The sequence below is a fragment of the Geotrypetes seraphini genome, chromosome 7 (genome assembly GCF_902459505.1).
Source record: "Geotrypetes seraphini chromosome 7, aGeoSer1.1, whole genome shotgun sequence".
Taxonomy (NCBI): domain Eukaryota; kingdom Metazoa; phylum Chordata; class Amphibia; order Gymnophiona; family Dermophiidae; genus Geotrypetes; species Geotrypetes seraphini.
The window spans coordinates 189,080,067-189,092,338 of NC_047090.1; the positions used below are offsets into that span (position 1 = coordinate 189,080,067).

Below are 12,272 nucleotides of genomic sequence, written 5' to 3' on the forward strand. Positions count from 1 at the left end.
TTGCAGACGATACCAAACTGTGTGGCAGAGTTAGGTCCAGGGAGGAGTGTGAGGACCTGCAAAGGAACCTGGACAAGCTGGAAGACTGGGCAAACAAATGGCAAATGCGCTTTAACGTGGAAAAATGCAAGGTCATGCATATAGGGAAAAAGAACCCGTTGTTCAACTACAAATTGGGGGGGGGGGGGCATTGTTGGGAGACAGCAGACTTGAGAGAGACTTGGGTGTGCTGGTGGATGCATCACTGAAGCCATCTGCACAGTGCGCAGCAGCCTCGAAAAAAGCCAACAGGATGCTGGGCATCATAAAGAGGGGCATAACAACCAGGACGCAGGAAGCCATCATGCCATTGTATCGAGCGATGGTGCGTCCACATCTGGAATACTGCGTTCAGTATTGGTCGCCGCACCTCAAGAAGGACATGGCGGTACTTGAGAGAGTCCAAAGGAGAGCAACGAAACTGGTAAAAGGGCTGGAACACTGCCCATACGCCGAGAGGTTGGATAGGCTGGGGCTCTTCTCTGGAAAAAAGGAGGCTCAGGGGAGATATGATAGAGACCTTCAAGATCATGAGGTGGATAGGGACAGATTCTTCAGACTGAAGGGGACAACAAGTACGAGGGGGCATTCGGAGAAACTGAAGGGAGATAGGTTCAAAACAAATGCAAGGAAGTTTTTTTTCACCCAAAGGGTCGTGGACACTTGGAATGCGCTACCGGAGGAAGTGATCAGGCAGAGTACGGTACAGGGATTCAAACAGGGATTGGACGGATTCCTGAGGGATAAAGGGATCGTGGGATACTGAGGGAGGAGCTGGGATCTAACACAAGTATAGAAAGCTAACCAGGTAATAAGTATAGAAACCCAACCAGGTCGTGCATGTGCAAGACCGGAGGGTTAGGACTTCGATGGGAAGATAGGACTTCAATGAGAAACCAAGGTGGCAAGGGAGCCCCTTCTGGTGATTCAGACAGGTCGTGACCTGTTTGGGCCGCCGCGGGAGCGGACTGCCGGGCAGGATGGACCTATGGTCTGACCCGGCGGAGGCACTGCTTATGTTCTTATGTTCTAAATGTCACAAGGCGGTGAGGGATGCAAAAAAGGATTATGAGGAGAAAATAGCGCAAGAGGCCAAAAACTTCAAGCCCTTCTTTAGATACGTAAAAGGGAAAAAACCCGCAAAAGAGAAGGTGGGACCGCTGGACGACCAGGGAAGAAAAGGGTACATCAAGGAAGACAAACAAATTGCAGACAGACTAAATTTCTTCTTTGTGTCCGTCTTTACAAAGGAGGACACCGCAACAATACCAGAAGCAGTGGAAGTGTTTAAAGGAGTAACAGAAGACAGCCTCACCACAGTAGAAGTGGACTTGGACCAGATATACTACCAGATCAACAAACTTAAAAGTGACAAATCCCCTGGACCAGATGGAATTCACCCAAGAGTCTTAAAAGAATTGAAGGTTGAAATCGGAGAGCTATTGCAAAAACTTGCCAACCTGTCAATTAGAACTGGACAGATACTGGACGACTGGAAGATAGCGAATGTCACGCCAATTTTCAAAAAAGGATCAAGAGGAGAACTGGGCAACTACAGACCTGTGAGCCTTATGTCTGTCCCTGGAAAGATGGTTGATGCACTGATTAAAGATAGCATAGTCCAGCACTTGGATACACACGACCTGATGAAAGCCAGTCAACATGGCTTCAGGAAAGGGAAATCATGTTTAACGAATTTACTTCAATTTTTTATGACCGTGAATGAACACATTGATAGTGGAGAACCAGTGGACATAATATACTTAGACTTCCAGAAAGCATTCAACAAAGTTCCACACGAAAGACTTCTCAGGAAACTATAAAGCCATGGAATAGAGGGGGATATACAAAGATGGATAGGCAAATGGCTGGAGAACAGAAAACAGAGAGTGGGCATAAATGGGAAGTTCTCCGACTGGGAGAAAGTGACTAGCGGTGTACCCCAGGGCTCGGTACTTGGGCCGATCTTATTTAATATTTATATCAATAACCTAGAAGAAGGAACATCCAGTGAGATCATCAAGTTTGCAGACGACACAAAGCTATGCCGGGCAATCAGATCGCAGAAGGATAGCGAGGAACTCCAGAGCGACTTGTGTCAGTTAGAGAAATGGGTGGATAAATGGCAGATGAAGTTTAATGTGGAGAAATGCAAAGTAATTCATTTAGGCAGAAAGAATAAGGAACACGAGTAAGAATGTCAGGTGCAACTCTGGGTAAGAGTGAACAAGAAAAGGACCTGGGTGTACTGATAGATAGGACCCTGAAACCATCAGCACAATGTGCGGCGGCGGCAAAGAAACAAAAAGAATGTTGGGCATGATAAAGAAGGGAATCACGAGTAGATCAGAGAGGGTCATAATGCCGCTTTAAAGAGCAATGGTCAGACCACACTTGGAATACTGCGTCCAACATTGGTCTCCCAACCTAAAGAAGGATATAAAACTGCTGAAGAGGGTGCAGAGATGAGCAAGGAAGCTAGTAAAAGGTATGGAGAAACTGGAATACGAGGATCGACTTAAGAGACTGGGATTGTTCTCCCTTGAGAAAAGGAGACTGCGAGGGGATATGATCAAGACCTTCAAAATACTGAAAGGAATCGACAAAATTGAGCAGAAAAAATTATTTACAATGTCCAATTTGACACAGACAAGAGGACACAAAATGAAGCTAAGGGAGGGACAAGTTCAGGACAAATATCAGGAAGTTCTACTTCACGCAGAGAGTAGTTGACACCTGGAATGCTCTCCCAGAGGAGGTTATTGTGGAATCGACCGTCCTAGGATTTAAAAGCAAACTAGATGCACATCTCCTTACGAGAGGCATAGAGGGATATGAGTGACTAAAAATTACGCCAGGTGAACACCTGGCAGGGCCTCCGTGTGTGCGGATCGCCGGACTTGATTGGCCGAAGGTCTGATCCGGAGATGGCGCTTCTTATGTTCTTGTGTTCTCAGCTCAGTATATGGTGGCGGCTAAGAAAGCAAATAGAATGTTAGGAATTATTTATTTAAAAACTTATACCCCGCTTAAGCCTAAGCAGTTCACAAGATACATATATAAAGCTAGCGTTTTTAGTGCTGGCCGTGGCAGTAAGAACTTTGGCACTCAGAATTCCTATGAGCATCGGAAGTCTTACCGCTACGGCCGGTACTAAAAACATTAATGGCAGCTTTGTAAAGGAGGGCCTTAATTTGTTAAAAATCCTAATTATTGCACTAATTATTTCAGTTTTCAGAAAAGGAAAGGAAATGATTTTTTTTTTTAAGTACTGGCCCTGCTGGAATGTTACCTGTCTTTTTACACTTTTCTCTCAGAGACGCTTCTATATAATTCATATAATTTGCTTTTGAGTAGCTCAACTCAAAATAGACCCTGTATTTAATTAAATTCTGTGCCACTTTTCAGACTTAAAATATTATCCCTGTATGTGTCTGCCTGTCTTGACTAATTTCCATAGGAGTCTTTTAGGTGTCCCTGCACAGTACTGCATATATTCTATAATGCCATATAATACTGGAGTTACCTGCAACTCCCAAGTCACAGGTTGCGCTACATTAAGGGCTCCTTTTACTAAGCTGCGATAGCGGGTTTAGTGCGCTAGACGCTAACGCCAGCATAGTTCTAGCTGCATAGCGCAGGTTTAGCATGCACGGCAATTCTGCGTGCGCTAAAAACGCTATTGCAGCTTAATAAAAGGAGCCCTAAGTCATGTGTGTCTTTAAAAAAAATCCCTTAATTGTAGAGCTATCTTGATGAACTGTGTAAATATTAAGCTGAACTGTAGAACAACTTGCCAAAAGCCACAGGCATCCTTTTTACAACGCAGTGTCAACTTCTCATCTTAAAAATATTTTAGTTCTGTGTGAAGCTCTTGAGCATCTTGGAGACTATAATCAAAAAAGAATTCTTTATTTATTCATAATTAAATTCAAATCCATTGAAAGTAACAGAAATAACAAAACATTTAAGTGTTAAGGCAGTATAGTCACATATAGAAACAGCAAATTTAATTTTGTCCACAAAAATAAGAGGGTGGGTTATTACAGAAAAAAGGAATAAAGAAAAAAAATAATCTTTACAAAAGATAGAGACTAATTCTCAAATTATCCTACATCGGATTCCAGCAATTATACCTGTGGAGACACTCCCAGAGCTTTCATCCTTTCCAGTGAGTGCATCATTTAACTGAATATAGTGCACATATGTCTCTTATCCAGTTAACTTAAGATAGCCTTTCAGCACTACTATATTAAAGCATATAAATGTTTAAACATGCTCAGGAATACCCTAGCCCAGCCTTTACTTATATAACTAGATTTTATGTATGCATATACTTTGAGGGCTGGAAATTCAAACCCTTTGCATGTTATTTCCCTAGTTTCTAATGTTGGTTCACTGGTGCTCAGAGTAGGTCTCAGGAAAGACAGACGGCCTTCTAATAGTTCTAAAAACAAAATTCATCTGCAACCCTAGCAATAAGCAAAGGGCTGATTTAAGGAAAATAACCATAGGAAAGAATTATGAATGGGGTGCACAGAAGAGAGAAATGTCACTTATTTAAAATCATTGTGATCACAGTCGAGTTAGTGTGCGTTCTCCCAAAAAGTGCAAGAATCTAAGAAATAAATGTCTTTAAGACTCTACAATTGTGCTGCTATGTTCATCTTCAGCTAGAAAGCCTGTTTTTCATTTGGCTTCAAAGATGCCTCTGTGTTATTGGCATTCATTAACAGGATTCTTAACTTTGTGCTACAACTTTAGTTAAGTTAATAAGCCGTAAAGGACTCCTCTGGGTGAATTAATATGGAGGCTGCAGGTTGGAATTGTAGTTAAACATAGGCTATACAGAAGCTGCTTTTAGTTAAAACATGCAGTTTTAACTGTCTCTGAACATCACCCCTCTGTGGGTATGCAAAAAATCTAAAAAAAACATCAAAGAAACTGAGATAATTGTATAACCGCTTCCTTGTAAATCTCGTCCCAAATAAAAATACTAATAAATGAGATAATAAATAAATAGTATAGGTGCTCAAAAAATATGTGTTTGGGAGGGAAAGGCTCAGAACCTAGTGTGTAAATCAGCAATTTCTTTCAGACCTAACAGGTTACTCTCATCGGCATAAAAACCTCCTCTTCAATAAATTAATTCCACCAACATTACCCCCTCCCCCTTTTACAAAACCATAGTGTGGTTTTTAGCACGGGCCAGGGCGGTAACGACTCCAACACTCATAGGAATTCTATGAGTGTCGGAGCAGTTACCGCCTTGACTGGCGCTAAAACCCACACTGTGGTTTTGTAAAAATGGGGAGTTTGTATCTACCTGTTTCATTAAAAAAAAAAAAAATTGAAGAAGACATCTGGACACAGTGTACTTTCAAAACAGTTTAAGCCAGGGTGTCCAACCTGCGGCCCCGTGAAGTATTTTGTGCAACCCAGTTGAGGGCGATGCAGTGTTTTCCTCTGCTGCCCCCGGGTGTTTACCATCTTGCCGGCTCCCTCCTCTGTCTTGCTGCAGCATTTGTGCGGCCCCAGAAACATTTTTTTTCGGCCATTGCGGCCCAGGGAAGCCAAAAGGTTGGACACCCCTGGTTTAAACCAAATGTTTTAGTCCAAGACAAACTGCCACTACAAAAGATTCCTGGACAGAACTCTCGCCTTCCAGACAGGCAAATGGAACGATTGGCTGGGTAGCATTATCACGCATTCCTCATCCTACCTCAATTTTAGAAAATCTGTAAAAACAAATTTGTTTAATCGATTTGTAACCTAAAAATTGTGTAACTTTCCACTTCTTCCATTCTGTAAGCTTGTATTCGATGACTTTGTATTGTGACCACTTCGCTGTTTGTCCAGCACCTTTCGTTGTAAACTGCCTCGAAACATCATGGCTTATATTCGATAACTCTATATTGTAACCACTTCGCTGATTGTCCAGCACATCTTGTAAACCGCCTCGAACTATCATGGCTTTGGCGGTATATAAGAATAAAATTATTATTATTATTTCTGGACTAGGTTCTGAGGCTTTTCTAATCTAATCTAAATCTTAGATTTATATACCGGATCATCCCTAAAGATGTACATAAGAATTGCCCAGCAGTCTGCTCCCGCAGCAGCCCTTAGGTCAAAGACCAGTGCTCTAATTGAGTCTAGCCTTACCTGCATACGTTCTGGTTCAGCAGGAACTTGTCTAACTTTGTCTTGAATCCCTGGAGGGTGTTTTCCCCTCGACTCGGTTTACAATAAAAATATGGTTACAAAGATAATTTGATTTTGAGATAGATTAATAGGAATTAGTTTTTAAAATTTTATGGAAAACCTGAAAGGAAATACATGATCGTATCTGAACAGGAAGGTCATTCCATAGTGCAGTCAATAAGGAAAAAGATCGAGCAATTTTGCTAGATGATTAAGAATCTTTGATCGAAGAAAAAGATGAATTATGTATATGAATAGTTCTACAACCCAAAGTGTTTGAAGAGTTTAAGGTTAAGGGTATCAGAGAGTCAAACAATCCATGAATAATTTTATAAACAATACAAGCACATTTAAACTGAACTCTGTAATGAAACAGGAGCCAGTGTAAGTTCTTAAACAATGGAATAACGTGCTTGAATATTCACTTTCCAAAAATTAGTTGTGCAGTATTCTGTATTAATTGTAACCTTTTCTGATTCCCTTTACTTAAACCAGCATAAATAGAGTTGAGCTAAAATAACTGACAGGACCAATACTGCAAAATGGTGTTGGTAAAATGAAGGGCAGACACTTTTCAATGTGTGTAAACAAAAAATCATTTCTTAATCAGATGATTTACCTGATGGTGGAAAGAAAGAGAAGAATAAAATGATTCCTAATACTCTAATGGTAGAACTTCACCAGTATTAAGTGTAACTTTGCTTGGAATATTTGCAAATTCAGGACCAAACCAAAGCAATTTTGTTTTTATATTTTTTTTTTTTAAATTCTTTATTCATTTTAAAAATCTTTCATCAAGTGTACAATATTCATAATCAACACAATGAAACAAGGCACTTGCATATATTATAATCTAAACATATAAATGTAACCCTCTCCCCACCCTCCCTCAAAACCCTTCATTCATGTAACGAAACCTTTGTTTTTATATTTAATTTCATTTGGACCTGAAGTGACCAAAGGTGTAGTTTGGAAATACATGAATTAATTAATATTAGCTGAAAAATTGCTTAAATTCCAATCTACTTCTTGTAAAATAAAAGTATCATTGGCATATGTGAATAAAGTTTCAATAGAACTTAATGGAAAGAAATTTAATTTAGTCATATAAATATTAAATAGAACAGGGGATAGTGGTGAGCCTTGAGGGACCCCACAGTCCTAAGACCACGTGGGATCTCTCAGAGATAGAAAGAGATAATAGTTACTGTGGATGGGGAAGACTAGATAGGCCATTTGACCTTTATCTGCTGTCATGTTTCTAGATGTGCCATTGAAATTTACCATGTATGATCGCAGTGACAGAAATCCTTTGAACCAATTGAGGATGTTGCCCTCCAAACCTTAATCGGACAATAGTTGAACAAGAATATCATGATTCACAACATTAAAGGCTGCTTAAAGATTGAATTGCAATAAAATTGCAAAATGATTCTGTAAAAGCCAACTTTGAATTTTAGAGATCAAGAATAACAGTAGAGCAAAAGCCATGTTGAAATGGAGAACTTGTCTATATAAGTTGATAATTGTTTAGAGATCATGGACAATTAATTTGGTTAATAAAGGTATATTAACCAGTTTGTCAGAACAGATTGATCTAAGGACGGACCTTTCAATAAAGGGGTAAGACAAGTTCCTGGAGGAATGTTCTGTTAACTTTTACTAGGCATATAATCTTAGGAAAGCCACTGTTTATCCCTGGGTATGTTCTGACATCAATTTGTATCTAATTCAGGTGTTGTTGGACCCGGATACAGATAGCACGGAAGGTGTGACCAATATATTAAAAATTGTATATCCTTGGGTATGAGCAACAACAAATGGATCTATTTCTTGGGGTTCTGCAAGATACTTATCTGGATTGGCTGCTGTTAGAGACAGGATGTTGGACCTTTGGTCTGATCCATTATGTTCTTATGTCTAGTAGCAGGTTGATGAGGCCAAGAAATCCTTCCTTAAAGGGACAATGAGCATTAGTAGCTCTAGTAATCTGAAAAACAGAGACCTGTCACGGCAGTCACAATGGTAGTTCGAGCACATCTGGCTAGCCTGTATCTGATTTTGTAGAATTACTAAGCTCCCGATTCCTGGAGGAAAACAAGTGATCAGTAACGGAAGCTCTTCATAATATGTTTCAGGTGATTTACAGCAAGTACACAGATCTGATTCCTAAAGAAGTTATGAATGATGATGATCCGGATCTGCAGAGGCCAGACGAAGAGGCTGTTAAGGAGGTAAGTGCGGGACTTGAATGTTACCATGACTGTGTTTACCTTTCTCTGGATTTGTAAAATACTTCATTCTTATGTCTCGTTACAGTTGACTGAAAAAACAAGGCAGGCCCTAGAGAAGTCTGTATCTCAGAAGGTGGCTGCAGCCATGCCAGTCCGGGCAGCCGACAAATTAGCCCCAGCCCAATATATCAGGTCTGTATGTTTCTCTCAGTCCAGTTGTGCAATGTATGTGCAGGTCTTTATAGAGGGCTCATTCTCGGGCACAGTGCACAGTTCTGTGACATACAAGATCCTAAAATCTAAGTATTAACAGAAGGGAATTTTATAATCTAGTGAAGATTATGGGCTGTGATAGAGGTGGATCTAGCACTTGAGTCTCCACACTTCACAGGTTAAATTGCCAGTATTTGGCTGTACTGCCAGCCTTGCTTATAAGATTCTGATCTCACAGATACTAATGCAATTTTTTAAATATTTCTATAGAGAGGAATTTGCATGAAATAATAATAACTTTATTTTTTCTATACCGCCACAATCTTACGACTTTTAGGCAGTTTACAGTGAAGAGAGCTGGACAGAATACAAATAGCAAATTACAGAATACAAATAGTGAGGATGTCACAGTACAGTCAGCGAATTACAGAGTACAATTAGTAAAATACAATACAATTAGTACAATACACATATTTCTCAAGTTATCAGCATGGTGTTATCCGTTTTAGAAATGGTTACTGATTAGGAGATAAATCTATTGAATAATGCTGTTTGTTGGTCACAAATTTGAATTGTGGAGGGAAAGAACATCGATCACAGTTTTAAATTCTGGCGGGAAAGGGCTGGCAACTTTGAGAGGGAGGAAGAAGGCATTTGTCCTCAGCCCCAGTTCTTTTTGTGCTAGATTTCTTTTGGATGAGCAGTTGCCATGCTTTGTTTATAGAGAACCCTTTATCTCCATTGAAGTTATGGGATGTCTTATTTACTGTGTTGCCTCTGATTCTTTTCAACCATCATCTGTTTTCTTTCTTTAATACTTTTGTGTTCTCAAATCTAATCGTATTACCAGTTTCCTTGGCATGGAGGGCTACAGCTGATATTTGTGTGTTGCAAAGCTTGAGGTATCTCTTTTGCTCTTTTAGCCTTGTGGTCACACTATAGAGCAGGGATCTCAAAGTCCCTCCTTGACTGCCACAATCCAGTCGGGTTTTCAGGATTTCCCCAATGAATATGCATTGAAAGCAGTGCATGCACATAGATCTCATGCATATTCATTGGGGGAATCCTGAAAACCCGACTGGATTGCGGCCCTCAAGGAGGGACTTTGAGACCCCTGCTATAGAGGAAAGGTTGAAAGAGCACACATAAGAACATAAGAATTGCTGCTGCTGGTTCAGACCAGGGGTCCATCGTGCTCAGCAGTCTGCTCCCGCAGCGGCCCCTAGGTCAAGGATATGAGCCCTAACTGAGTCTAGCCTATGCAACACAGAAAAATCATCTGTAGCCCTCAAATTTCTAGTGCAATGTGTTCAGTGCTCCTGAATGCACGTTGCTTGCAGAAAATTGTTGGTCATGTTTTCAACTCCACCTCCTTCCCAGGGAGCTGCTCCTTCTCCCTCAGTTTGTTTTCTGTAAGCAAGTTGCTCAGAAAGTATTTTTGATCTGCTCTGTGGTTTTATTAATTTCAGATATTTTTTCTCAGTGCTCTTTGGAGGCTCAGTGCCCCGAGATTTCAATCTGAGGCAGATTTTTTACTCCATTAATTCCAGCTGAAATCCAATGCTTGAAGCCTATGGGGAAAATCAGGGGGGGGTCCTTAAAGTTGAATTTGAAGGTATCTGATCCCAAAGCCCAGGTCCCCTACCTCTAAAACTCTATTCCCTGTGATTTTAAACAATCTTTTTTTTTTTTTTTTGGCCTTCCTCTGCCTCAAAACCCCTCGATTTTTGCTGAAAATCGACTGGGATGGACTCCTCAGGCTCTTTTACCCCTATATCATGCTAAGTTTACACTGGATGGCTGCAGCATGCATGTCCTGTGTGCGACGGAGTGTGCGGGGGAGGGTCTTAAGCCTCTGGCTCAGCCTCCAAGTCTTCCAGAGCAGGGGATCCACAAGAGGTGCTTTTCCAGGGGAAGAAACCCTTCCCAAGACCTCTGAATTGGCCAAGCACAGTTGTGTGGGGGCTGCAAAGCCCAGGAGGATGGCAGGGTCAGCTGGTGTCGGCGAGACCCCCAGTACAAGGCTTCACCCTAATTTTGTGAGCCTTATGTGAAATGCTTATTTGAATTTCCGAGGGTCCTCAGCATCTGTTAGCAGTGCACCAATGGCAACTGCACAGGGATTCTCCCCTCGACAGGCACCCCGACTAGATGAGAACATAGACTTGGACCAGGAGGTTCATTCTGTTGTGGACTGGGAGGATGACAAGTCAGATTCCATGCCACTCTTATCCCAAGATGGTCTCCCTGGCAGAGTCTGCTTCCATGTAGGAGGACAGCAGTCAAGAGGTGGTGGTGACACTGGATCAGGGCCTCTGCACTTTAGAGTGTTATTTCCACCTCACTGCAGGAGTTAAAGCTGAAAGTCCGCCAGTTATGAGCAGTTCTGTGGCTGCGTCCATATTTTTTCCCTCACTGGCCACTGGGAGTCACCAGAGGGATCCCTTTGAGTTGCTAAAACTGTGGCCAAGCTGTATCCAATGGCACCAGATTTCCAGCAGCTGTTCAACCGAAAGTAGATTCTCTGGTGGCACAGATCACTAAACAAACCTCACTGCTTAGTAAAGGAGGGGTGATGTTAAAAGATCCTCAGAACCACAAAGTGGACTTGTTCCTCAAGAATCAATTTGAAACTGGCCCTAGGGATTAAACCAACAACCACTTCTTCCTTTGTGGCATGTGCTATCACACTCACCTGTCTTGGGCCTGAGACCTGATAGATGGGAAAGATCTCCACATGCTCCTCTCTGAGGTGAATTATATTGTGGATGCTCTGTATGATCTTATCAGAGTTATGAGCAAAGACTCGACCTATGCTATCTCCGCCCAGCAGACACTCTGGATCAGACAGTGGGCAGGAGATGCTACCTTTTTCTTTTTTTTTTTAATAATCTTTATTCGTTTTCAAACTTTCATCAAGTGTACAAATAACAAAAAAAAATAACTTTGAAAAACAACACTTGAAAATCTTCCTACAATATCATAAAATGTATATATAAACCCTCATCCCTCCCATCATCCCCATTATTGCTAAAATAAACAATACAACATGAACTACTCCCCCTCTCTATAGGAGATGCTACCTTTAAAACTACACTAAGCAGACTTCTCTTTCAGAGGCAGAAGCTCTTGGTCAAAAGCCTAGATGACCTGATGGCCAGTGTGACAGACTGACGCCCCAAACCCTTACCGGACAACAGACCCCAGACAGCCTGAAGTTTGAGATGGGGCAATTTTTGAGGCAGCTAGGCCGCATACCCGCAACAAGTGGCCTGCGTACCCCCAAGGTTATGTGTACCACATGTTCAGAAACACTGATCTAAGCCATAGAACCAGTTCTTCCAGACAACTTGGGCTCCAGTAGATACTCCATGTATTTTGTCGTGCCAAAGAAAGGATCAGAGGAATGGAGGCCCATTCTGGATCTGAAACATGTCAACACGTCCCTGAGAGTACCTCTGTTTTGGATGGAAACCGTTTGATCAGTACAGCCAGGAGAGTTTCTGGCCACCTTAGGTTTGACGGAAGCTTACCTTTACATCCCCATCTTTCTGGAACACAGGAAATTACCCAGTTCTCTAT

At 41.5% G+C, this 12,272-nt stretch overlaps 1 protein-coding gene across 1 annotated transcript in view; it reads left to right on the forward strand.

Moving 5' to 3' along the window:
• SNW1 (SNW domain containing 1) overlaps positions 1-12,272 on the forward strand; it is a 93,694-nt gene that overhangs the window by 29,909 nt on the left and 51,513 nt on the right. The window contains exons 4-5 of the mRNA XM_033952770.1: positions 8,382-8,477; positions 8,563-8,669. Coding sequence (XP_033808661.1) covers positions 8,382-8,477; positions 8,563-8,669 — 203 coding nt within the window. The remainder of the gene's footprint in view (positions 1-8,381; positions 8,478-8,562; positions 8,670-12,272) is intronic.